The sequence below is a fragment of the Mycothermus thermophilus genome (genome assembly GCF_041956435.1).
Source record: "Mycothermus thermophilus strain CBS 625.91 unplaced genomic scaffold VTJ04scaffold_2, whole genome shotgun sequence".
Lineage (NCBI taxonomy): Eukaryota > Fungi > Ascomycota > Sordariomycetes > Sordariales > Chaetomiaceae > Mycothermus > Mycothermus thermophilus.
In genome coordinates this window covers 4,101,900-4,126,772 of record NW_027191428.1, presented here as the reverse complement: position 1 = coordinate 4,126,772, position 24,873 = coordinate 4,101,900, and the positions used below count along the sequence as shown (strand labels likewise).

Genomic DNA, 24,873 nt, shown 5'->3' with positions numbered 1-24,873 from the left:
CAAAAGAGACAATTGACAGCTCAACCCGCCAGAAACTAGGGCTGCGAACATATGTCATACCGCTCGAGATGGAACCGGGGAGGGAACTGAGGACTCCAATGACTTCAGCCCTGTTGACCCATCCGGTCGCCCCGGCAGGCCGCTTAGCCTGCACTTCTTCCATTGTCAGTTGGGTCCCCCAAAGCACACTATGACGACATTGTTTCAAGCCTCATCGGTGCAAACAAAGGCGGTGGAAACATGTCGGGCCGCAACCCGTCTGATAGGTACCTAGGGGAGCCTCAATTATGCGGATGAGTGGACATGGATCTGAAAGGCTGGACCAACATGCCCGTGAACAAAGGATTGTCCCGGCCGCTCTCTGCCAGCCCCATCATACACCGTAGATGACCACATCCAGGCTGGCAGTCCGTCCCAACCCCAACAAACACAGATGACGAGTCGGAATCATGATCCGCCCCAGCTTCCGCAAACTCATCTAATCTAACTCCCAACAGCCTCGTATCACGTCCCAACGCCACCGGATCAGTTAATTCCCGGGTAACGAGACGGCCTGCACCATGCCGCCATGTGGCACTGTCGCGCTTGTTTGATGGCAGCACTCTATCCTAGGTCCGCTTCACCTAGATACGTAATTTCGTTGTTGCTACATCATGCCAGACAGCTTGCTGTGCCGTTGTCGTCGTAGACATGCAGCCCACGAACTGCACTTGTAGGTAGTAGTATACTTCTGTCTGGTAGCAGGTGGTACTACGTGTCCTCCAAACACCGTGCAGAACTTCCAAAACACACCGCCGGATCCCATCCAGACACAGTACCTCGTGCAACTCGAGCCAAGGCAAAGCAGATCAACTTGAGGATAGGATCCTTAGATCGAACGACGTTCATCGAGGCGCAAGGACCCGATGGCCGGCCCGGCGTTGTGCGTCAACCGTGTAGGTAGTGTACCCATGTAGAAGCGCTACTACCATGGTATTTACCAATCGTTTTCATATTACAGTGCCTCTACCTGACATCAACCTACGTTGCGTATAGTAGCCTTTCTGCAGCCTTGCACGGCCCGTGTTTCCTCTCGTGGCATGTTCATGTATGTACATATATAGTACCTACATTGGGTTGGGTTCGATGACGCGAGGAGCTAGGGATGTCGGACCAAGCTAGCAGCCTCCAGGCGGACGGGCTCCGCGGACTCGCACGGGGTTGTGGTGCCCTCGAGGTACAGGCAGATGGAGGGTGTAGTGAGGTAGTATGGGATTGATTGTCATACTTGGACAGGCTTTGACTGTGTGGTACTGGACGTATGTAGGACCGTGGATCGAGGGACAGGGGAGATCATGACTTGATTTGGTGTGTTGTTGTATGGTTGAACGTGGGAGCTCGCAGCTCTCGAGTCTCGTGGTGCGGGGAGCATGAAGTTGTGTTACCTTGCAAGAGACAAACGAACTGAACAATGCATTGTTGAGCTGAACTCCTTCGGCAGCTCGTCACATCACGTCACACATCACACTACCAAACTGGGGAAGAAAACCAAGCATTGATCTTCAATCTTTTCCATTTCCATGATTTCAGCCATAGCTGAAGAGATAGGGGGGTATACTTTGCTAAGAATCAATCACCATTCCATTGCTTCTCCATATCCATGTTTCCCAGAAAACAAAACCCGTGGTATACCCAAGCCCGATAGATACCTGTTCCCCAAAGTAGAACCCGTACCTGGACCCAAAACTCCGCATTATGCATGATTCTCAACCCTGTATATAAAAACCGGGGAGACCAAGAAATGATACCTTGAACCAGAAGGAGAAGAGAGAAAAGAAAACAAGAGAAAGAAACCCGACAGGTCCAGTCCAGAAACACTGCCGGAGACTCCCTTGAACCACATACCCAATCCATCCACCCCATCCAGTGTCGTCCAGAAGAGTCCAATATATACCACATCCCCACTTGATCTCCTCCCCCTTGTAGAATGTAAAGAAAAGAAAAAGAAAAGGAATTGTAGAGCAAGCAGCAGGCCATGCAGAAGAGAGCAGTCTCACCTCCCTATCCCCTCCGCATTGGACCAGCCAACGCGCGGTCGGATCAAATCAGGAGGTAATCCCAGCCCTTCATCTGCATGACGTCCCTCCAGTGGACAAACTGCTGCTGCTGGGTCGCCGGAGCAGGCGACCCCTCCTTCTTCACCTGCTCTCCGTTCTCGCCCTCAGCGGCAAGGAACAAGGCGTCATTCTGCGCCCACACCTCCCGCAACAGGCAAGCGACGCGGCCAAAGCTGCCCATGTTGGCGAGCAGCTCGCCGAGCTGGGCGATGCGCTCCTCAAACAGCGCGCGGAACGCGGACCCGGGGAGGCTGACGCTGCCGCCGATGAGGTAGACCCAGGCGAGCGAGCGATCGAAGCCGTTGGGGCCCGCGGGGATCGTGCGCAGCACGGCCGTCAGCTTGTCGACCAGCCCGACGCAGCTCTCTTGGGCCGGGGAGAACCCGGGGACCAGGCCGCAGAGGTAGATGCGGGCGGCGAGGCGGAAGGCGGCGGTGATGTTGCGCGTGAGCTGGCGCGGGGAGAGGGTGCCGTTGGCGTTGAAGGGCGGGACGATGGGCGCTGGGGCGCCGGTGGTCGGGTCCGCGTCGGCGCTGTAGAGCTCCGTCAGGCCGATCTGGTCGCCGAGCACATGCACGTGCTGGCAGAGCGTGATGTCGTCCATGCCTTCCTTCTTGAGCGCCTCGAGACAGGCGATTTCCGAGATGAGGTACATGACGCGGTCCTCGCAGCCCATGAGCTCGCGGAGGCCCAGAGAGGGGTTGACCGGCGAGAGGTGCTTCTCGCGGTAGGTGTGGGCGAAGGCCGGGGCACGGCCGAGGATGGTGGCGCCGAGGATGTCGATCCAGGCGGTGAGCGTCATGTTGAAGGGTGCCTGCGTCAGCGGCTCGTTGGGGTCCGAGACGATGCGCGGCAGATCGAGCTTCTGCACGAGCGAGATGACGGCCTGGAAGTGCTGGTGCCAGGCGATGTCCGGGAGGGAGTCATCCGGGCGGCCGACACCGCACTGGAAGAAGATGAGACCAAGAGCGGCCTCGAGGATCTGCTGGTGCTCGACGTCGCGGTTGAGCGCGTCGCACAGCGCCGAGATGGTGGCGTACCGGTGCCGCATGATGTCGCTGTCCATCTCGTCGCCCGTCAGGCCCATGGTGGCCTTGTAGTGCTGCGCCGCGATGCTGAGGCAGCAGTGCAGGTAGCCCTTGTTGGTCTGCAGCGCCGGCAGGATCAGGTCCGAGCTGACCGAGCCGTGCTGCGTCGCGTCGAGCACCGGGAAGATGGTCGGCACCACAAACTTGACAAAGTGATCAAACAATTGCTTGTCGCCCTCATCCAGCTCCATCGCCACCGGCGTCCGCGAGGAGGCCGCCGTTGTGGCTGTGAGCGGTGTATTGAAGTCAAACAGGTCGGCTGTGGTGGTGGTGGCGAGCGACTCGCGCCGCTCCGTGTACACCTGCTCGGTCCATTCGCCCCCTTCCAGAGGGAACGTCGGGAGCACGGCGCCCGGAGCAGGCGGAGTGGTGGTGTAGATGGTGGCGGTGGTGGATTCGCGGAGGGTAGGCACGTCGTTGATGAACATCTGGCGCTCCGTCTTGACGTCGATCTCGTAGGGAGAGTACGGCGCGAACATGAACTCGGGGTGCATCTGCGGAGTGAAGGGCGCGAACTCGGGAGCGCTCTGGGGGCTGCCGAAGCTGGCGAAGCCGAAGTGCGAGTCGATCGAGGCGGAGCGGGCGCGGTCAAGAGGGTCCGAGAAGGTGGCCGAGGTCGGCAGCGAGTGCGACAGGCCCGGCGGCGAGCCGACGGCCGTCTGGATGGTGTGGGCGTGGGCGTGGGCATGGTGCGATGTCTTCTCGGACAGCTTCTTGCGCTTGATGATCATCTTGATCTCCTCCTTGTGGTCCCTCCGGGCGTCGTTGTTGCTCCACCACATGGGCCGCTTGTACTGGCATTGCAGGCCAAGGTGCTTGCACGCCGTGCACATGGGAGTGACCTCGTCGCACTTTTTCCTCCTCAACCGGCATGTGTAGCAGCCTATACCATGACTTTGTCAGCTATCTTCGTCGGCAAAGTTAGCAGTAAGCTCACCGCGAAGACTCACCTGTCCTTGACCTCCGGTGCATCTGAGTCTTCTGCTTGGGATTGGCAGAGCCAGCCTTGGCGGCCGACTTGGCCTTGGTGGCCGTCGCCGTTGTCGTCGTCGTCGTCGCAGTAGCAGCAGCCATGTTGACTTGCGATGCCTTGAACCCTCCTCCTTGGTGGTTGGGGGGCACTGTTGACATTTGTATGTATCCCCAGATGGGTGTGGATGAGGGGGTGGTGGTTATTGCTAGCCGTGGACCAGGGGGGGTGACCACGGGGGCGTGTCCTTCAGGGGAGGGGTGTGAGGGATCCCCGGAGGCTGGCGGAGCAGAAGCGGGAGTCCCTTGGCGAAGTGATGAGGGGGCCTGTCGTTCCCAGAGACCTCCAAGCAGCTCCCTCGCCAGAGAATCTCAAATCTCTCGTGGAGACTCGAGTAGTAGGATTAGATTAGTCGTGTTATCGTTGCGAATGAATGACTGGATCCGAGCAAGTCCTGCTTGCGTATCGGTGTATCAAGAATCAAAACAATGAGCGAGCTGTGCCGAGTCGAGGTCGATGTCGATCTTGGTTGGCCGGCGAAAGATGATAACTAAATTAAATAGTAGAAAGAGAGAGAGTGAGAGTGAGAGAGATGTGTTGACTGGATTGGACTGGACTGGACGACACCTGGATCTCCGACTCCTTCTGTCTTCTTGGGCCTGCACACAGAGAGAAAGGGGATCAACGGCTGGGGGGACGAGAAGTGGGCAAATTCTTATACTTAACCCACCTCAACAAGAGGAGGTTGGCAGGCATTGCGGTGTGAGTGTGTGTTGCTAATTTTGGACTTTGGTGGGCTAAATGACTGCATCTGTATTTGACCCAAATTGGCTTCAATATTTACCCACTTGGCACACATAGTTGCATGCAGCCCGTTCCGCCCGCTGCCGTCACTCGTTGCGTTGCTCTCGCACTGGGGGGAGGGCTGCCAGGGGTGGGAGAGGACGGGCATGCTTGCGTATTGGTGTATTGGTGCCACACATCGGCAGCGGACCACTCGGCACGCCGCTCGCCTCTTTCGGACGAGGAGATAGTTTACGAAGAGAAGCCGGCTTGATGATCCCCACCGTGCTTCTGGACTGCGAGTGAGAGGCACTGGTTGGAGACGTGACACTCGTGATGCTTCTCTTGTCCATCATCATGTCTCTCTTGCTCCTCTAGGGCGACCTATGTGAGTACGTAGGGGTATTGTTCAGCAAGAGTCGACAAAATGACATGTCTCATGTGGTGCAAGTCGAGTCAAGCGAGGCCACCTGCTCATTGGTACGGGGAATCAAGCCCGGTCTGCTGCTTGCCAAAAGATGGAGGGTGACCTCGAGATGCAGACCTTGAGTGGTCAAGCTCGCCTCGACGGCCATGCCAGAACAGGCAAAACGAGGCCACGAGAACAGCTGTCTGTCCAGACCGGGATCTTCAGTGATGCTGTCCTTTCCTCTCACGCCCAACGTTGAGCAGTATCCACTTGACTGATGAACTGGCAAAGGCGAGTTCTCTCCATCCCTTTTGCCTTGGCTTCCAGAGCAGAGAGGAATCAATCAAGCCGGTGATGGTAATACCTACGTATCACTCCTCAATCATCCTGCCGACAACGGCCATCCGGACTGGCGAAGACCGTTACACGGAACCCGCGTCGTACTCTATGGTACTGTAGTAAGAGGCGGGAGGAGATGAACCGGGGTTGGGGGCCAGCGCATGTGCACTGTGTGCCCCAACGCCGTGAAAACGTTTCCCTTGTCTGTAGCCACCCGGCGGGCTTCCCTTCCCGTGCGGCACACCCACAGGGATCTTCTCGTGAAAGATGGTGGGAATCTGCCGTAATACCCTCGAGATAGGACGGCACGGATATGCTGTGGGTTGGTCGCTGCTGCTGCCAGTCCGCGGCCGTGATCAGCCCATTCATAATCTCAAGGCATCGAATGGCGTTGGGCGGACAAGCCACAGCACGGAAATCCACGGGGCCACGAGGGATACAGGTGTGTATCCGGCGTCGACCCCACGATCCCACGATATCAAATCGGGGAATAGACACGAGAAACAGAGTTTTCCAGTCGGATGTCTCGTTCTGTTCACCCCGCGTGACCGAGTTAGGAAATGCCCCAATCTGTCCAGCTCACAAATCACAGGCGCAGGTTTGCAAGTCGGCTTGGGATTGGTCGCCTCGCAAGCCAGTCGCTGTGTCTGGCCGGGTTTGGCAGGGTTTGGAGAGGGAATCCACCGTAGCACCTAACGTCGGGTAAGAATGTACCGAGTAGGGGAATGAGCAGCGAAGGATGGATAGGACCGACGGGAGGTGACGTTAGGCATATCGCTCAGTGGCACTGTAACTGCGGATATCATTGCTTGCCAACCGTGGGGAAAACTGTCAGCTTTCTTCAAGCCCCAATATGGGGCATAAGATAGACAGTGTGGTAGCACGGAGTGTGCTCCGTTCACTTTTGTCAGTATCACAGTGTGCCAGGGGAATGCACGAGTGCCGAGACCAGGTTCAACGGCGGGGAAGAGGATCAGTGATTTGAGATGATCGACTCACAAGTTTATGCGGAACGACTATCCGCGCAGGAACCCGGGAAACCTAGAAGACTGCCAACAAGAAAGAACTGCTGCAAAACATACTTACCTATTTCATCCTCACGGCTTCCATCCTCACAACACAGGAATGCAACCGTAACCATGCCGTCGCCTTGAAACGTAACCGTAGGAGTTGGACAAAGCGGTTTGTTGCTCACTCACAGCTGACAAGAAGAGGAGTGAGGTGTGTGAGTGGTGGGGTTGGAGAAAACAGAGTGCAACCCTCTTCTTCGTCAGCGGATCGACAAGCCTTGATTCGACGAATACCCCTGCTCGGCCAAGTGTGACGGCAAATCGCTCGTGCATCTCAGCATGCGGCCCGACAGGCGGCAACCAACCCAGATTGGCTCGCGCAGCAAAGATCGCCCAGGGCCCGGGGCAGGGGTGGATACCCTAGCCTGCGGGATTCTGGCCAATGGCGCCGCAAATGGTTGAGATGGAGCCGGGGTCTGACAGCCGGGGGACCCTGGCCCTGTGGGGCCGGGCGGGGAGGTCCTTGTGAAGGAAAAAGACCACACCAGACCCTGGGCCTGACCCTGGCTCCCCGTGCGGGCGATCGGCGCTCGAGCCCACTCGGTCCCGTCAGCCTTGGCATCCGAACCTCCAGGGCTTCCAGCAGCCTTGCATGCCAGCCGAGAAATGATTTGTGATTGCCCTTGACCTCCAATCCGGCAGGTCTGACGGCTGCTTGGCCGGATAGGGCTCATGACTAACGGCTCGGCACGGATTTGGCTCCGGGGACATTCGGCATTGGCATTGACAAGAGCCCAAAAACCTCGACCGAGTCGTCGGCTTGTCGGGTCAAAGAAGGGAACAATGAGCGAAAGAGTTCTTGGCTGGGTTTGTTGGTGAATTGTATGGACAATGGTGTTGTTGAGCTTGAAGAAACGCCGAGTCCATCAGACCGAGCCAAACCGACGGGAGAAGTGTTGGGCATGAACATGGTTGTGGTTTTATACCCGGTCGATTCAGGTGATACCAAGCTCACGGACGGGAGGCCTGTTTGAGGCTTAGAGCTGCGATTTCCTTGATTTCGATGTTGCTGAGTCCTGGTGTGTTTCGAGATCTGCTGGTGATGGTGGTCAGCCTGCTGGCTGCAGACAATCTTCCGCCCTGTCAGGATCTGGTTGACGTGTTGACGTGGGCTAATTAGCCGCCGTGCTTCCTAGTTGGGAAAATTATGTTGGGATGGTGTGGTGAGCAAATTATCCCACATCCAACGGTTTGCATGTCACCAAATTAGCCCGTATGCAAGAGCTTGGCAACGTGGTGCGGTGTGACGAAAACCTCGGGCTAATTAGTCTCTATTTTTATTTTGCCCACCGAATCTGCGAGAGCCAAAATTATCCCACTTACGATAACACCACGCAACCTGTCATCTGGGCTAATTATCCATCGGCCTAATTAGCACGCACGAGTCTTAGCTCGCCAACACCTCGGGCTGCATCGTGCGCCTCGGTCCGCTCACACGGTGCCCTCCGAGTCTGCACGATCGAGGCTCTCGCCTGTCCTGCCGGTCCCATCGAAGCCAACTCCCCACCAGCTTACCGGTCCCACGCCCGCAGTGCCAAGTTCACCACCACAACCTCGACACCTTCGCGATGCACACGCCAGAGTCGCACATGGCTTCTCGGCTCGAGGGCGAGATTTGTCACGACCCTTGCATGACCATTCATTCACTTTCACTCATACTGCTACGTACCACCTTCCCCTTCGTTAGCTCCCGAGATGCACACGGACATGCGCTGGATATCTGCCACCGGCTTCACGGCTAAAAGTGAGGTAGGCCCGATGAGGCATTTGCCTCTTGATAAGTTTACCTGGAATACCACGCTGGAACCGCACAAAGCAATGGAATGCACGGACCGATCGCCATAAGACGACTCTTGAGCGAGAAGAAACATTCTACGAGTAATAACTCATTTTCCATATTCCATATCCAACCCGGTGTGCCGTCCTTGTCTCTCTAGTCTTGTCCGAACAATACCGGCCAAGGGAAACAATGGGATTGTGTGTGTGGTTGGAAAGGTGTGGGGGTCGGAAACATGACAAATTCCTGACCTCAGCAAGCCTCACGGCAAGCCTCAGAGGTGAGGGGAAGCGGCCCGGTCAGCTCCCGCATTTTTTGGCCTGCAACACCCCGGGCGGTGTGGTTTTGACGTTACACAAGCTGGAGCTGATGAGGGGGTTTTTGACTTGCGAGTTGTTGATATCAAATCTCCCGACACTTGACAGGATTCACATCCCATCATCCTTCAGCACTCCGACTTTGGCTTCTTTTTTCCTTTCCAAGTCTAACTAGGACTTCACTAACGATTGAAGAAGAGGACTTTTTGGTGTTGAAGAACTGGACTTTTGTCCGAGACTCCACACTCTCGGCGGGGAGCAAAGCTCAGCCAACGAAACGTTGACGCTAGCCAGCGATCCAACGCCCCGGGGTGAGTTTATCTCAGGGTTATCCGCATTATCCCCGGACCCTGGCCCCCTGTTCATCCGCTCTGGGTTCCCACCCGACCAGCGCAACGGTTTGATGTTTGAATCCCCGATGTCCGCGGGCCCTGTCAAGTCGTCGTCCATCTGATCCCAGCACTTCCCACGTTGTGGTGATTTGCTTTTCCATTTTGCAACCTTGCAACAAAGGGCCTGCGTCGATCCTCATGACGCATCCTCGTCCCCGGCTTTTCCCTCGGTGCAGGGCATTGACGGCCCGCACATCAGAGCGTGCGTGCACCATCGCCTTGTCCTTGGTTCCCTTAGTATAGGTGCTGTGTTGTTTGGTGATGCGATCCGCCCCAACCCGGCATCCATCCCCAGGCCTCAAGCTTGGGCCGGCTGAAAAAACTGACTTGGCCAAGACGGCTAGCTGGATCGCCCTGCGCCTCACCCGTCTTGCGTGTTCGCCTGGTCATGAGCTCAAAGAGGCGGGAATGACGGCATTGCTGGCAAAACCGCCTTACCTGGTTGCGGTGGCAAAGTTGGCCGATCCTCAAAACTTTTTGTCAACTCGTGATGACGCGAAAAGTCAACTACAATGGCTTTGTGTGGTGTTGAATCAAACGAAACCTTTCAGCTCTCGCCGACCACAGCCGTGTTAGTGCTCCCCTTCCTATTTGGGAGATAAGCTCATGAAAAAGCGGAGCCTCCAAGGGGGGAGGGTGTGGCAATCCAACCCTTGTGTTGAAGGCTGGAAGGGAGGCTGGCCCGGATGGACTCTAGCCCCTCTTTGTCTCTTCAACGTCCTCTTTCAGGGATGAGCAAGCGAACGCCCCTCTCCGGGCCTTCTCGGGGCCGTCCGCTCCAAAGGGCTCCACACCGGCGATGGTCCAATGCACGTCGTCACCGATAGCTTCCGTGACGGGAAGCATGGGGGATCGTTGTCGATGACAAGATCCGACCCGGATCACGACCACGACAGCATCCTGGGTTGGCAGGGAATATCCATGGGAGGATAGGACAGGGCAGCGGCTGAAAAGCTGCCACGAATTGATGCCCGCCTTACCTGACTCAGGGTTGGGGAAGACAGGCAGCATCAACGACAACGACACAACACAACCCGGGCCAAAAGCTGATGATGATGCTTGGAGCTGAGTGTGACCAGGAAATTAAACCCTCAAGATTGAAACGTGATATCGATAGCATCACATATCGAAAAACCAAGCACGTGTGTTTCTACTGCCACCGACGATCAAGTCCCAAAACAAAACAAAGTTGCGAATTGCGCAATGGCTTTGTCTACGCACTCTGTAACCGTAAATGTCATCATGAAGAGAACATAGGAATGTTGACCTTTCCCTTCCTGAACAAGTGACAAAAAAGATCCTCTTTTCGCGATCCGGCACAAACCGCGCGAAATCCACCCTCATTCGACCTTTTCAAACTCCAAGCGGGGCAGCCGGTCGCAGACTGTGCGAACCAACCAACCCTAGCGCCGTCTCAACCTCAACCACTCACAACTCAAAGACGGCCCATCGTGAAGCAAAACTAACATCAACTCTCCGTAACTTGCGGGCCTCGGCCATACTTTTTGATGAAATCGAGCCCGTGTGTGTTGCCATCCACCCTCCATATGGTCTCAGAGGTCGCAGACCGCGCAAGTCATGTGAGCGGGATCTAGGCGGTCGACGTTGGGTTGGGGCAAATAGATGCTTTCCGTAATCGTTGATTGATTCGATATGGTGGTTTGAAGGTGCCTGAAATTCACGGGACGGCACGGGGATCATCGTGTCATGCAACGACGATTCGAGGATCTAGACCTACCACGTATTCACCTCTTCCTTCGTGGCTAGCATCGGCCTGCTATCTAGTTCCTAGAACGGATAACGGATAACGACAGGCGGACGAGACCTCCAGATCGAAATGCCCAACGCTTTTGCCTCCAAGGCGGTCGGGTGGGTAACGTTACCCAGCTATTTTGGAGTAGGCAGCTAGTAGCATGATTTGGCCAAGCCTCATGGAGGAAGACATCTCCCTCGAGTTGTTGGGCACCGATGGCGTGCCCCCGTGTATAGTCCCCCTCCAGACAGACCAGAGCTGCTCCATGTCAAAACCCACTTCTAGCGGTCAAGCCAGAAAAGCCCCTCCTCAACCTAAAACACATGACGCAAGCAAGCATCCGCGCGAGGCGTCAAGACGAAAAAAAGCGTGGCCGTGGCAGTGGCCGTTCCGATGCAGAAATCCGTTGAGTGAGGGGAGAGGTCAAGCCAACAAAGATGAGAAACCATTTTGCGCGCTGGGCCGAGACAGACAGGGCTTGACCGCCTCACCTACCTAGAATGCCCAACCATCGACAGGCAAAAAAGAAGCTCCTGGAAATGGAACATGATGACTCACAGAATAGAAAAAATGAAGCCATTCAGACATGTGAGAAAAAAACCCTGCAGCTGAAGCGGAATCAATAACGCGGTACGTAGTGTAAGCCCTGCCGAACACCGGAACGGACCCTGGCGTAGCACATACGTCATACTACATACATGCCTGACTTGACCTACGCAGTCAATACACCCTGGCGGGTGGTGGGAATAGTTACCGACCCGATGATGATGGGTCGTCTTAGGGCTCTTTTGTGCGTTGAGACAAGACAAGGGGGATAGTGAGCAGTACCGACACTACTGAACCGAATACGCCGCCAGCAAAGGCCCTACCTATCGAAACTTGCTCGCATTTGGGACGGAGTATGTATGCACTACCTCCAGACCGCTTCACTTTGGTCGTACAGTATGTACATTGCATATCTTGGTCTGCTCGCCTCCGGGTCGGGGGATTTTGTCCCACGTGGTGCAGTCCACCCAGGTGAATCGACGGTGAAGAGTTTCCGGCCCGGGAGTTCGCGATGCCTACCCAGTACCTATCTTACCCCGCCATTGACAGCAAGGACATGAAGGTCCCCGGGCTTGCGCGGGATGTAGGTTTGTCGAGAGCGGGGCAGAGACGGACCCTGTCTGTACATCAGGCCATGTTTGGATTTTGAGAGATACTACACAGTCCAGAGGAAGCCGGTGGAGTTCTGAGCAAGATCTTTTTTGCAGTAGCATATGCACGAAAAAAGACCAGGGAAGAAAAGTTTGGGATGAAAATCCATATCGGAGGCTGGTCAGTATGCCCGTGGGCTGGTAGGAAAATCTATGGGAGCACATGCCCTGGATTGTGCTACGGGACAGCTAGTACCTGATTTTGAGTGTCACTTGACATGTGCATTGCCGTCCTGTGTCCGATATTCTATGCCTCACCGCTGCAGATAGATAAAGATAATTGTGAGCAGACCGTACCGAGATTGAGGCCGGCGAATCCCCAAGGCTCGAGGTATGCTGTCCGCAAGCCGTGGAAGCTGTGAAAGTGCCCCGCGCTGATCCATTGCATGTGCTCTCCGTCATGTGCTCCCTGATCGAGGTCATGTCTTACTTTACCTGACCTCTATCTCCCCGCCTCAGCTGGGTGTTGAACCAAGGCGGGGTAACTGCCAGAGGTCTCAGCTGCATGTGCTCCGTGCTGTGTAGTAGAGCTTTCGGAATCCTGCATCCTTCTCCGTGCCCGCTTGGGGTGAAGGAAAAAGGTGTTTTCTCTCGATTGGAGCTACCAGATCTCTAGGGAGAAGCTTGCGGGCAAATCTTTCAGGCCCTAAAAGCACGCATACGTCAGCAGCCCGGTCCGTCCCGGTGACCGCAACTTATCCGAGACGGATGCCGAGAGACGTGTTATGTGGATTTGATTTCCTGCTAGTAACGCATCTAACCCTCTCTGATAACGACGTGGCTCTCTACCAAAGAGACCGACTACACAGTAAGCCAATTGATGGTATCTGTCATTTTCGAATGCCGGCCCAATGGTCCTATGTGCGGGGGAGAGCATGAGAAGGGTAATAATGGCGAGAGAGGGACGACCCTTGAGGTATCTGCAAGCAGAGGCGTTGCATGGATGGACTTCGGGCCCGAAACCGTGTGCCAGAACCGATGACGGAAGACTGAGTGACTGGCTGCTTGTCTTGGACTGTGCGACAGTGAGCAAGAGAAACTCCATCGACGGCACATTCACATCCGGAACTCTTCTGAGGCCGCTCGGCACCTGACGATGTTTTGCATTGATCGATGACGTCGACGACCTGTTGTCGTGGCCGCCGGCCCACTCTGCTAGCCAGCTAGCGCAAGGCGTTGGTGAGGCTGTTCAGCAGATCTTTTCACATCGGGCATGATTCCATGAGGCGTGGTGAGGCGACGGCTAGGTCAGGCCCGTCGAGCTGCGACCACGGCTTTTGCGTGCACCTGACCTGCCCCGCCAGACGGGGGAGCATCTGAAGACCAGCCGACTCGACAGACTCGAAGGAAAAGAGGTTGCAGAGAACAGAGACGCAGCTTGCCGGGGTTCCCCCGGCTCCTTCCCGCTTGACGCCCCCCCGGCCCCGGCCCGGCTGCGGCATGTCCAGGTGGAGCGGTCGGATCGAGTCTAGCGCGTGTAAAGTGGGCGCTTAGACCGTCTATTTTTCGGGGTTGGAGGGTATTCCTGACCAATCACAGGATGCAGACGTCCGATAATGGCAGGCACGGCAGGATTTTCTGACCAATCAGCGTGCGAAGCAGCCCTTCCTTCTCGCGGTGTCCATCTCTTGGCAGCAACTGCTCACCATCCACAAACCACACTCACTCACACAGCAGCAGCAGCCGTCCCCGTGCCTGCTCCCCACCTTCCCACCCAGTCCCTCCAACCACTCGAGAACCTTCAAGGCCGCGCATGCGGATGCAATGCAGAAGGTGTGGCCATCCCGCAGCTGCCCAACCACAGCGTCGAGTCTCGGCCGATTTTGCCGCCGGCGCTGCGCGTCTTCGGTGCTTCTTTTCGCACGGATTGAGCATGACCCGGGGCGTATGCTATTCTTGCACGGCAAAGGCAAAGGCAGAGGCCAAGGGCAAAGAGACACACTGATGAATCAGCTCAGGTCCCCAAGGGGCAAGAACAGCGTGGCAAGTGAGTCAGGCAGTACTGAAGTTACGGATAGCTCCGAAGAATGGGAGACATGGGCACTTCGCTGCAGGAAAGTGCCGGGTGGTTGAGCATGAGTACGGCATGGCTGGTAAGTGTGAATGGGAAGTACCTAACCAGGAAGGGCCCGGTGCTGTAGTCTGCGGGCACAGCTCCCGCCTTCCGGTTCACTGCGACGGCGGGGAGTGAACTCTGCATGCCCAGGGCCGCAACGGATCCATGTCTCCCGCACTCTGTCGGTCTCTCTCTGGTCCGTCTCTCTTCTGCTTGGACCGCGAACAATAGTCTGGTCCTCACCATTCCTCGCTCCCATTGCCAGCCAGATACCTAGCTTCGCTTCCACCTTGGGGTCCCCAATATCACACACGTATCCTTCCCCGGCCTCACTATCACATACCAGGGCGAGCCCTCTCTTGCTGTTTGCTCTCTCTTTCGCTCCAGTTGATCTTGTTATACCTCATCCCTCGACAAAAGGAAGGAGAAGAAGAGGGTGTTGAGCCATCCAGCAGCACACATCCTTCAGTACCATTTACAGTCCGGGTGTCCTGTTGGGGATTTTTTCCATTTCTAGATCACACCATCCAGACCGTATTGTGACCTGCAAGCCGTTCTGGTGTCCATCTCGGCGCTTGCGCATCTCGACTCGTTGAGGTGACCACACCCGCACCCCGGCTTGCATACAAAACGCCTCACAGACGCCCACCCCATACCCCGCCGTTTTGGCTTTTCTTCCGGTTTGGCTTCGGCAGTAGAGTTTGAGTGGACATGCAAAACCGTTCTGGTTCTGTCTGCTCAACAAACTGAACTGGCGACAATATCTCGAAACATCAAAACAACACACTCGGAACGTCGGCAATCTGTTTCAACAATCAACAAACACACACACCCTTTTCGATTGGGGCACACGGAGGAAAGGTCGTCGGCGACGGCCGTTGAATAACTAGCACGCTATCGTCCCAGACTCAAAGTTCGCCATCATGGTACGCCGACACGGAGGGGGACAGAGGTTGCCGACGGCGCAACTAACACTGTCGCAGGAGACAGTACATATCGCTCCTCCGCCGCAGCCAATGCAGGAGATGGAGGAGAGGAGGACACGGGGGCCGGATTTGTTTTTTGCGGCACCCAGGATAAAGGAGCGGCCGTACTCGGTGTACACAGAGTTCATGGAATCCGACACGGAGATCGAGCAGGGCGACGACGACCATGACGACGACTCTGAGGTGTACAGCGAGTTTGGCGATCTGGAGGGCATTGAGGAGGAAGTCGAGTGCTCACCTCGCAACAGCATTGGATCGGTAGGTCACTCTACTTGTGCCCAGTCTCGATTGTTTACTTACACAGCTGGATGTGCAGTCGGGGCAACCAAGCTTCACCACCTTGTCATCCTATGATGAAATCCAGACACCAGCAGAACTGCGGCTCCGGCCCTTCCCGTTCGACATCGAGCCAAAGAAGCAGGTTGAGGGTCCCAAGGGGCCTCACCTCTTCCGCAGCTCCATGTCATCGGCCCAGTCGATCGAGCTTCAGCATGCCCTCACCCTCTCACCCATCACCCCTCAAGAACCGCACATGATTGACCTGCACACGCATGACCTCCATCGCACTACTTTGCCCAAGAAGAAGCGCGACAGCGGGCCTTTCCAGTTCACCGACCAGGAGCTCGACACATCCACTCTGCCTGAGTGGACCCCGGAGATGGTGGCTCAATGGATGCTCAATGCCGGCATCGAGCTTGCTGCCTCGGAGCGGTTTGTTGAGAACGACATCAACGGCGCCATCCTCATCACGCTCAAGTTCGACGACCTCAAGGAGCTCGGCATCAAGTCGTTCGGCGTGCGGACGCAGATCTGGGAAGAGATTCACAAAATGAGGGACATGAAGAAGCCGGAGCCTGTTCCCGAGACAGACATCGAAGACGAGCCGGACAAGCAGGTGAAGAAGGAGCTGCGAAGGAAGGAGAGCAGCTCTGGCGGAAGCCGGAAGCAGAAGCCGCGGATCAAGGTCAACGACACCATCACGCCGCTCGAATCGGTCTCCATCGTCGGCATCGAGCAGGTCATCCCGAAGCCTCACCACTGCTCCAAGGGCGAGAAGTGTGCCAAGTACAGGCGCTACCAGCGCATGATGGAGGCCTTCAAGAAGGACCATCCCTTCATCAACGACAATGGCATCATCCTGATTGCCGGCGACCCTGGGAACCCGGAGACGGCCCAGGCGATTGATCCCAACATGGAGGACACGTTCCGGCCCGTGTCGGACGCCGTCCCATCCGTCGTTGCCTCGTCGGACGTCATGGGTCCCGGGTCCCTCCCGCCGCTCCAGTACCTCGAGGAGGCGATGCTGCGCAACGTCCAAACACGGGACCCCATGGAGAACGTCAAGCAATTCCTTGACTTCCAGCGTCCGCACATGGCCGAATCCAGCGAGGTGCCACCGACGCCTCCCTTCGAGATCTTCCCCTCCTCTACACCCATGACTGGCAGCACCGTTACTCCCGGCAGGACTCCTACGTCGACGCCCGCACATGAACGGCTCAAGAATTTGCCAAAGCTCTCCATCCCCACCAAACCCGCTGTTCTTCCGGCTCAGAAAGAACCTCAGTCGGCGCAGGCCCGGTCCGCTCGTCCTGTCTCGCAGGTCATCCCGTCGTTCCGTGAGCTCACTCCTACCGAAGACGAGAGCACACCCACGCCTACTGCTCCTTACCGCTTCGGTACGCCATTCTCCGAGATGGACGTGCCGGTCACGGTCACGGCGCTGCCTCCCGTCTCGCGCGACTACTCGCAGTCGGTGCCTCCAGATATGAGCTACAGGCACAATCCGGCCCCGCCGCGGTCCATTTCCCGCAACACCATCCGGCGGCCGTCCCTGCCTCCGCTGGACGAGAACGGCACGCTGACAACAACCGCCACCACCACCTCGCAGGTGCCCAAGCGGTCATTCTCTCAGCGGGTGACCAACCGCCCCATCCAGCCCCCGCCCCGCGTCCAGTATCCTTGGACCCAGACGGAACGCCCGACGCTCGAGAAGGCGATCCCGCCGGGCGTCCCCGTCGAGGCCGCGGTCCCGAAGGTCGCCGCGGCTGGTCGGACCCCAAGCCCCATCACCACCACCGACACTGGTGTCAAAACCGTCAACATCGGCGGCCGCCTGTCTCCCATCAGCGACAAGCCGAAGGTGGACATGACGGACGGCGGCGCCATCTCGTACCAGGGCTTGATGCGCAAGCGCAAGACCAAGATGCTGCGGCACGAGTGGCACGAGCACTACTTCACGCTGCGCGGCACGCGCCTGGCCATGCACAAGGACGCGGCCTCGCTCAACAAGACGCTCGAGTACATCGACATTGATGACTACGCCATCGCCTGCACGGGCCACGTGGGCAGCCATTCCGGTGGCAAGCTGAACGCCGCGTTCAAGGCGATGCATCTCCGTCGTGGAAGCGACGATGCCAAGGCCAAGGACGTTGCGGCGTTTAGCTTCCAGCTGATCCCCCAGGACTCCAAGGGGGGCGTCAAGCTGCGGAAGAGGGAGAGCGTGCAGCCCGGCAACGGCGGCGCTGCTGCTGGCAAGGAGTCGAAGGAGGCGCCGCCGCCGATCGAAGGCGCGGTGAACGGCACGGGCAAGACGCATCATTTTGCTGTGAAGAGCAGAGACGAGAGGATCGATTGGATGAGGGAGCTGATGTTGGCCAAGGCGAAGAAGCAGAAGGGAGAGGGGTTTGAGGTGAGCGTGAATGGGAATATGATTTAGGTTTTTGTTTTTTCTCTCTTCTTTTTGGTTTCTTCCTGATCTTCTTCTTGCGATGATACCTTATCCGCGTTCTGGTGTTTTTCTTTCTTACCAGGCTTGGTTTTGGATACCTCTGCTTCCTTCAACCTCTTCGTCATCTTGATATCCGTTGTCCGTTCTTCTTCACGTCTGGGACATGTCTTATCCCAGGGATATTTTTTTTCTTGTTCTTTTCTCTGCATGAACTGGTACGGTTTCGGCGTTCTGAGCTTTTTTGAACTTCTCGGTGATGTTACCGTTGAGTTTCTTTCATGACTTGATGGTGAAATATTTGGGTTGGTTAGAGAAGATCTGTGCCTGCGATATGGCGACATGTTTTTTTGCTCTCTACTTATCTATCTATTGATCTATCTATTGGATTGAATTGACACAACACCCCGCTCGCTCTTGGGATGGTGTGTGGTGGTTTGTTGGATAGGTGGTGAGCTATGAGCACCTGTAGCTATAGCGCGCTGCTAGGTGAGGATCAATGTTTGGGTATTCATTTGGTTATACCTAGGGGATATACCAATTAGTTTGAATTTCGATAGTGAGACAAAAAAGAGTTTGAGTTGTTTTTACCTAGAAGCCTTCGTGTGATCTGCTGTTTCGTTAATGATGTGTATGGGCTTGTGGCAGTCTGTGTCTTTGGATGAATGTGGGGAGTACATGGTGGTCATAATTTTAGGACTCTACCATAATACTTACCACTCATTGCTTACGTCGGTAGGTAAGGTAGGTACCTACATAGCTATGTCCCTCTCCAATCCCAGGTTTTGTGATGTTAATCTGGCGCCTTGGTTATTTTAAGCAGCAGAACGCCTCTTCGTCTTCATCTTCAGTTCAGATTAATTAATATATCTTGAAACGGTAACAAAGGCCCAGAAATGGAACTTAATAACTAACCTACCTGGCCTGCTAGCAACCTCTCGTCAAAGAGGCTAGGTCGGCTACTTGAATGATAGGTATCCAAGCCCGAGGTTGACGACACGTTGGACAGGAGGTGTGTTGAACATGCCTATACCTACTTTAATGAATGAGCAGCCTGGGACGAGGAATAATATAGCACAGATACTAAGTATCAGGTACCTTACTTACCTACCTCGAGTATTACACACTCGACCTCGAGAACCTTTCCCACCTTTCCCACAAACCTGCCTCGAGAGAAAAACGGGCATGCCTGATCATAATAGGGACAGGGTACCTAGGTCTTCCAATATATTCCGGGATATATTTTATCATCACTTACACACCAACACCACACACTCCATTTACATCATAAATCACATCACACCGCATCATATCACAGCAAGGGACATATTGGTTTTTGTTATTGGGGGGTATGAAGAACACCAACCTGTCACTATTTACCTACAGGTAGGGCAGCGCCCTTCATTCCCACTTCTTGTGATTCTTGATTATTTATTACGTGCGTACAAGGTGGTTTTACAGTACAGTCTAGTTTTTTCTGTCTCGCTCACCGTTTTCCGTCTATTTTGGGTATTATTTCCCATGTCTTCTTCTTCCATGCCTTGTTGTTTTTTGGGGGTCCCAGATTCGTTTTTCTTGGTCATTATTATCATCCAGTCATGTCATGTTATGTGGTCTCAGATCCCGCATGCGGCATCGCATCGTGCTCGTACATCAGTCACATCACCTTTGGGTTTCTTTCCCTTTTCTTCTCTTCTCTTCTCTCTTTTCTCTCTCTTTTCTTCTTCGTTTTCCCGTTATTATTATGTCTCCCTCCCTCAACTCATCAATCGGTTAACCACCCCTCCCCCTCCTCGGCGCAGCCACCCCGATCCTCTCATCCCTCGACCTCTGCGTCCTCGCCTCGGGCGTCACCATCGCCGAAGGAAGGGAAGACGCCGGCGGTGGGGGTAACGTAGCCGAGGACTGTGGCGGCGGTTGCTGTGATGATGATGAGGAAGATTGATGGTGATGATGCCGTAGCCTTGTTTCGCGAACCGGTGCCGGAGGTGGCTGATGGACCGGTTCTGATGCGCTTGGTGTCGTGGCAGCAGCAGCTGCTGCCGCGCGACGCGGTTCGCGTTGGCGGGTCTCTCGCACCGGTGCTGCTGGTGGAGGTGGAGGAGAAGTACTGGCGGCGGTGGTGGAGCGGGTGGAGTGGCCGCGGCTGCGGAGGCGGGTGGTTCGGGATGGAGCGGGAGGAGGCTGGGGGTCGTCGTCCTCAGAGGGATTGTGGTGTTCGATGTCTGGGTCTGCAGCAGCTGCGGCGGCGGCCCGCCGGTGCCGGGTCTCGCGGACCGGGGGAGTGGCTTGGTCTCTATCTGCGGTGCGCTCGCGGGTGGAGCGGCGTTGGATGGGAGGGGGTTGGTTCTGGAAGGCATGTTGGGAGGCGTGATGGCGGGTGTCGCGGGGATTGGTGGGTGTTTCGGTTGCATGGCTTCCATGGCGAGTGTGGCGGGTGGTTGTTGCGGGAGGGTGGTAGGCCTCTGGCTCTTCTTCTTCTTCCTCTTCAACTTCTTCTTCGGGCTCTTCTTGCCCTTCTTCCTCGACGTCCTCGTCGTCGTCTTCTATGCCCACGTTGTGGCGCCCATAGAATTGGGGCGGCGGCGGCGGTGAGATCTGGCCGCGACCAAAACTGACGACTCGGGCAGCTTGAGACTGAGCCCTGGCATAGTATGACGTTTCAACCTCGGAGTCGTCGTCTTCATCATCGTCGTCCAGGGCTTGGTGGTGGTGATCATCATCGTCGTCGTCATCATCATCGGTAAAATGGTGTTCGGGAGGACTTGACGGCATGTGGTGGCCGTGATAGTCAATGTCGGCATGGGCGTTTCCGTAGCCCGTGGTAGGTGTTTGGTATGGTGCAGCACTGGACGACGAAGTTTCTCCCAGCCGGGCGCGCGCACGGAGGTCATGGGCATGTTGGCGAGCCGTGACCTCAGCGGCGCGAGCACGCTCAGCAGCGCGATCCTCGTACTCGGCGAGATCTTCGGGAGTCAGGGAGATGACGGTGGGTAGACGTCGAAGCATGGCGAGCGGTCTTGTTCTCCTGCTTCTCAATGAGACGGGGCGAACGGCGGAGGACGGGCTTCTGCTTCTGCTGCTGCTGCGGTTGGGTCGGTTCCTGCTGCTGGAGCTGGGGCAGCTTCTTGCGACGCGGAGCAGCGCGCCAAATCAGAGGATGCACGACGAAGTGGTAAGGGTCCGGATCAAAGCCGCAGTCAGCAAGGTAATTGTACACGTCCACGGGCTGGGATGCGCTTTCAACGAGAAAGGAAATGGTTGGCGCGTCGTGTTGCTCGAGAAAGAAGGGGACCGTGGGCGGCGCGAGGCGGACGTCGAGATGCGAGTACTGTGTAGGGCTGCAGCAGACGCGGCTTGGGACCTGGAGGAGGAGGTGGGGCCGCAGCCGGACAACCTGGAAGCTCCCAGGTTCCTCAAGGCCCGTAACGGGATCGATGTTGGTGGGGTTCAGCAACCACTGCAGGCTCATTTGGTCGGGCCTTTCGGGGCTTACGCTACGGGGCTTGCTTCAGGCTTCGGCCGGGTTTGCCAGGGTTCAAGGAGTCTCGGCACAGCGGGAGGGTTGGTGCGGGGCCCACCTACCTGGTACCAACCCGGCAGCTTGTCGGCCGCGGGAAGGGCACACGGCCCATCAGAATTGCCGCTTCAAGTTCCCTGAACAACGATTCAAAGGCCGCCCGAATGTTGGCATCGTGGTCGATGTGGAGGAAATGCGTCAGCCCGTGCACCATGGAGACCATCACCGACACTGTGTCCCGAGATTCCCCCGCGCACTCGTAGTCGTCGGGCCATCGCAGCCGGATATAGAGCAGCTTGTAGTAGAAGGCATTGGCCCCGAATGTTTCTTGCATCGTGTCCGGTGGCATCTCAATGACCTGGCGAACCGTCCAGCCCCGGTCCTCCATCAACGGCCGCACCATTCCAACCAACCATTCCAGCATGGCCTGGGCGTCGTCGGCATGGGCCATATCAGTGTAGGTGGTGATCTTCTCCACGGTGGCCAGAGAGCAGGTCACGGTCTTGGTCGACATGGTGAATGATGTTGTGATGAGATGGTTGTAAGGGGTTTGTGTTTATTATGGTTGAGGTCGAGGTCGAGGTAGAGTCGAGTCGACCAGAGTCTGGATGTTCGAGGTGTTGCGTTTGTATGGAATTAGAAGTCCATGGTGACATGAACAAACCAGAACGCGGTGTCGATGGAGAAGCTCTACTTATATGTTTAGACACAAGACAACATCGAGTTATCATGAAAGTCACCCACAGAGCCATCAAGAGTCATAGCGAAATCGAAGACGTATATTCAACTTCCCTATGTGTACATCATCTCATCTACATCGTCCCCCTCATCATTCCCCCATTACCACTTGAACGTCACCGACTTGGTCCGCACCCACTCTCCCAGCCCGTGCGCCGCGTTGAACCGGCCGTAGCCCGACGCCTTCGCACCGCCGTGCGGCAGCGTGCCCTCGTCGTGGACCGTCATGCTGTTGATATGCACCGCGCCCGTCTCGATGCCCTTGGCAAACCGCAGTCCCCGGCGCAGGTCCTCCGTGAACACGGCCGAGCTCAGCCCGTACTCGGTGTCGTTGGCGATCCGCAGCGCCTCCTCCTCGCTCTCCACCTCAAACAGCGACACGGTCGGCCCGAAGCTCTCAATCTTGTAGATGTCCATCTCGGGCGTCACCCCCGCGATGACAATCGGCTTCATCTGCGCGGCCGGGCTATCCACGTTCACCTCCGCCGGGTCGCCGTACACAACCCGCGCGCCCTTGGCCACCGCGTCCTCGACGAGCTTCTTGTTCTTGGCCACGCCCGCCTTGTTGATCAGCACCTGCTCCTGGCCAAAGATGCCGCCAATGGCGCCGACAAACGCCTTCTCGAACTGCTCGGCGATCGCCTTGTGCACGATGATGCGCTCCGTCGACATGCAAATCTGCCCGGCGTTGAGGAACGCGCCCAGCGCGCACTGCACCGCCGCGTTCTGCAGGTCCGCGTCCTCCCAGACGATGGCCGGCGCCTTGCCGCCCAGCTCCAGCAGCACCGGCTTGAGCTGCTCGCCGGCCAGCTTGCCAATGATGCGGCCCACGGCCGTGCTGCCCGTGAAGTTGACCTTCTTGACGGCTGGGTGCGCGATGAGCGCCTGCGTGATGGCCGGCGCGTTGGCCGGCGCGTGGAAGAGCAGGTTGAGCACGCCCGCGGGCAGCCCGGCCTCGTGGAACACGGACGCGACACCCCACATGGTGCGCGGGCACAGCTCGCTGCCCTTGAGCACCGCCGTGTTGCCGGCCGCGAGGGGGAAGAGGACGGAGCGCACGCCGAGGATGTAGGGCGCGTTCCTTTGACACCGGCGTCAGTCATGCCATGCTACCATCAGGTAGAAGGAGGGAGAGAGAAGAGAGAGATAAACTCACCAAGGCGCAATCGCCAACACCACGCCATATGGCTCCAACCAAACCATCGCCCCCTGCCCTTCATCCTTGGTCGCCGGCACCTTACCCTCCAGCGTCAAAATCCGCCCGGCCACGTCCACAATAAACTCGGCCGCCGCATCGACATTAAAATCGCCCCACTGCTTGGGCGCCCCCGTCTCCGCCGTCAGGTAACCCGAAAGCTCGTCCTTGCGGCGGCGCATGATGTCGGCCGCGCGCAGCAAGATGTCGCGGCGCGCCCGCGGCGACGACGTCTTCCACCCGGACTCGAACGCGGCGTGCGCGGCCGCCACGGCCTGCGCGACGTGCTCTTCGGACGCCGAGGCCGCCTGGTGCACGACCTCGCCCGTGGCCGGGGAGGTGACGGGGAAGGTTTCGGCGGGGAGGACGTGCTCGCCGTTGATAATGAAGGGGACGGGGGTGCCCGCCTCGGCAGGGGTGGTGATGGCGGAAGTCATGGTGGTGGTTGTGGTGATGTTGAGAGTCTTGCTGGTGGCGATGGGACGAAAGATTGGTGATGAGAGTAGAGGTATATACAGACGGATGACCACACACGTATGTACGTATACACGTATTACAAACACGCCGCTGCTCTCAAGAAGAAAGATTACTCAACAGAACAACAGAGGAGAGAGAGAGAGAGGGAGAGAGACGTCAGATGAACCCTCAAGTGCGGACCCCTCACCTTTCAAACAAAATACGTTCCCCCCCGGACCAACTCCAAACCCCAGCAACCAACAGTCCCCGAAACGTGAGCTAGAAATCGAGGCGGGTGGGGTAACAGTAACATTCCACCTCCCGCCCGGGGAAGGGGATCCATATCCAAGCATACCTAAACAGTTCGGTGAATGTGTCCGGAACCCGGGACCGGCAGGTGGGTTACATCTTGGCCGGCGGCGGCGGGGATTTGTCCCATACCGCAACAAAAAATCCCCCAGTGAACATCATAGGTATGGATGGGGGGGGGGCCTTGTCTGTTGGTTGATGATGGACAGAAGATCAGGCGAAACGGTTGCGTCGATGGCCTGCTCGTCATGCCGTTGTCTTGCCTTTGCTTGGGCCTTGGCCTTGTCCTCTCGTACCCGTACCGAGGCCGAGACAAACCGTTGAAGATATGATACCACGGGAGCATCAAACCTCTCTCGAGCGTACCTTTCATGCATAACATTGCAGCCAACTGCAGCGGGATACTTTACTTTAGTAACATCCCCAGGATGGGTTGGTTGCGAATCCCAAATCTAGATTTACCATCGATCGGCAAATTTACAAATCACAAAAAATGCAGTTTGTTTGCGCAGAACAAAAATGAAGAAGATTTGTTATGTTCCTGATGCGGGGTTCAGGGGTCAAACCGTCTACACGGTGACCATGTGCATTTCTGCTTGGAGAAGACCCTCGCTGGAGGATGCGGAGAAGAAACTCGGCAAAGCACAACCCTGCATGTTAGCGACTCGGACAAGCATGCAATCCTGTAGCAACCGCCT

The 24,873-nt window shown here is 56.6% G+C and overlaps 8 protein-coding genes across 8 annotated transcripts; 2 read left to right on the top strand and 6 right to left on the bottom strand.

Annotated features, from left to right (window-relative positions):
* Positions 1-1,608: 1,608 nt before the first annotated feature.
* Positions 1,609-2,016, bottom strand: VTJ04DRAFT_3684 (uncharacterized protein; the record flags this gene model as incomplete). Its single annotated transcript, XM_069361611.1, has 1 exon — positions 1,609-2,016. The coding sequence occupies one exon, from the start codon at positions 2,014-2,016 to the stop codon at positions 1,609-1,611; it is 408 nt and encodes a 135-aa protein (XP_069222205.1).
* Positions 2,017-2,079: 63 nt separating this feature from the next.
* Positions 2,080-4,258, bottom strand: VTJ04DRAFT_3683 (uncharacterized protein; the record flags this gene model as incomplete). The annotated part of the gene is made up of 2 exons (XM_069361610.1): positions 2,080-4,067; positions 4,135-4,258. The coding sequence occupies 2 exons, from the start codon at positions 4,256-4,258 to the stop codon at positions 2,080-2,082; spliced, it is 2,112 nt and encodes a 703-aa protein (XP_069222204.1).
* Positions 4,259-6,955: 2,697 nt separating this feature from the next.
* VTJ04DRAFT_3682 (uncharacterized protein) lies at positions 6,956-7,429 on the bottom strand (the record flags this gene model as incomplete). Its single annotated transcript, XM_069361609.1, has 1 exon — positions 6,956-7,429. One exon carries the CDS (start codon positions 7,427-7,429, stop codon positions 6,956-6,958), a length of 474 nt encoding a protein of 157 aa, XP_069222203.1.
* Positions 7,430-13,392: 5,963 nt separating this feature from the next.
* On the bottom strand, positions 13,393-13,632 carry VTJ04DRAFT_3681 (uncharacterized protein; the record flags this gene model as incomplete). Its single annotated transcript, XM_069361608.1, has 1 exon — positions 13,393-13,632. One exon carries the CDS (start codon positions 13,630-13,632, stop codon positions 13,393-13,395), a length of 240 nt encoding a protein of 79 aa, XP_069222202.1.
* Positions 13,633-14,134: 502 nt separating this feature from the next.
* Positions 14,135-15,132, top strand: VTJ04DRAFT_3680 (uncharacterized protein; the record flags this gene model as incomplete). Its single annotated transcript, XM_069361607.1, has 3 exons — positions 14,135-14,177; positions 14,245-14,283; positions 14,888-15,132. The coding sequence occupies 3 exons, from the start codon at positions 14,135-14,137 to the stop codon at positions 15,130-15,132; spliced, it is 327 nt and encodes a 108-aa protein (XP_069222201.1).
* Positions 15,133-15,169: 37 nt separating this feature from the next.
* Positions 15,170-17,948, top strand: VTJ04DRAFT_3679 (uncharacterized protein; the record flags this gene model as incomplete). The annotated part of the gene is made up of 3 exons (XM_069361605.1): positions 15,170-15,172; positions 15,230-15,490; positions 15,549-17,948. The coding sequence occupies 3 exons, from the start codon at positions 15,170-15,172 to the stop codon at positions 17,946-17,948; spliced, it is 2,664 nt and encodes an 887-aa protein (XP_069222200.1).
* Positions 17,949-19,730: 1,782 nt separating this feature from the next.
* On the bottom strand, positions 19,731-21,991 carry VTJ04DRAFT_3678 (uncharacterized protein; the record flags this gene model as incomplete). The annotated part of the gene is made up of 3 exons (XM_069361604.1): positions 19,731-20,923; positions 21,012-21,454; positions 21,543-21,991. 3 exons carry the CDS (start codon positions 21,989-21,991, stop codon positions 19,731-19,733), a joined length of 2,085 nt encoding a protein of 694 aa, XP_069222199.1.
* Positions 21,992-22,317: 326 nt separating this feature from the next.
* On the bottom strand, positions 22,318-23,847 carry VTJ04DRAFT_3677 (uncharacterized protein; the record flags this gene model as incomplete). The annotated part of the gene is made up of 2 exons (XM_069361603.1): positions 22,318-23,296; positions 23,372-23,847. The coding sequence occupies 2 exons, from the start codon at positions 23,845-23,847 to the stop codon at positions 22,318-22,320; spliced, it is 1,455 nt and encodes a 484-aa protein (XP_069222198.1).
* Between the last annotated feature and the right edge of the window lie 1,026 nt (positions 23,848-24,873).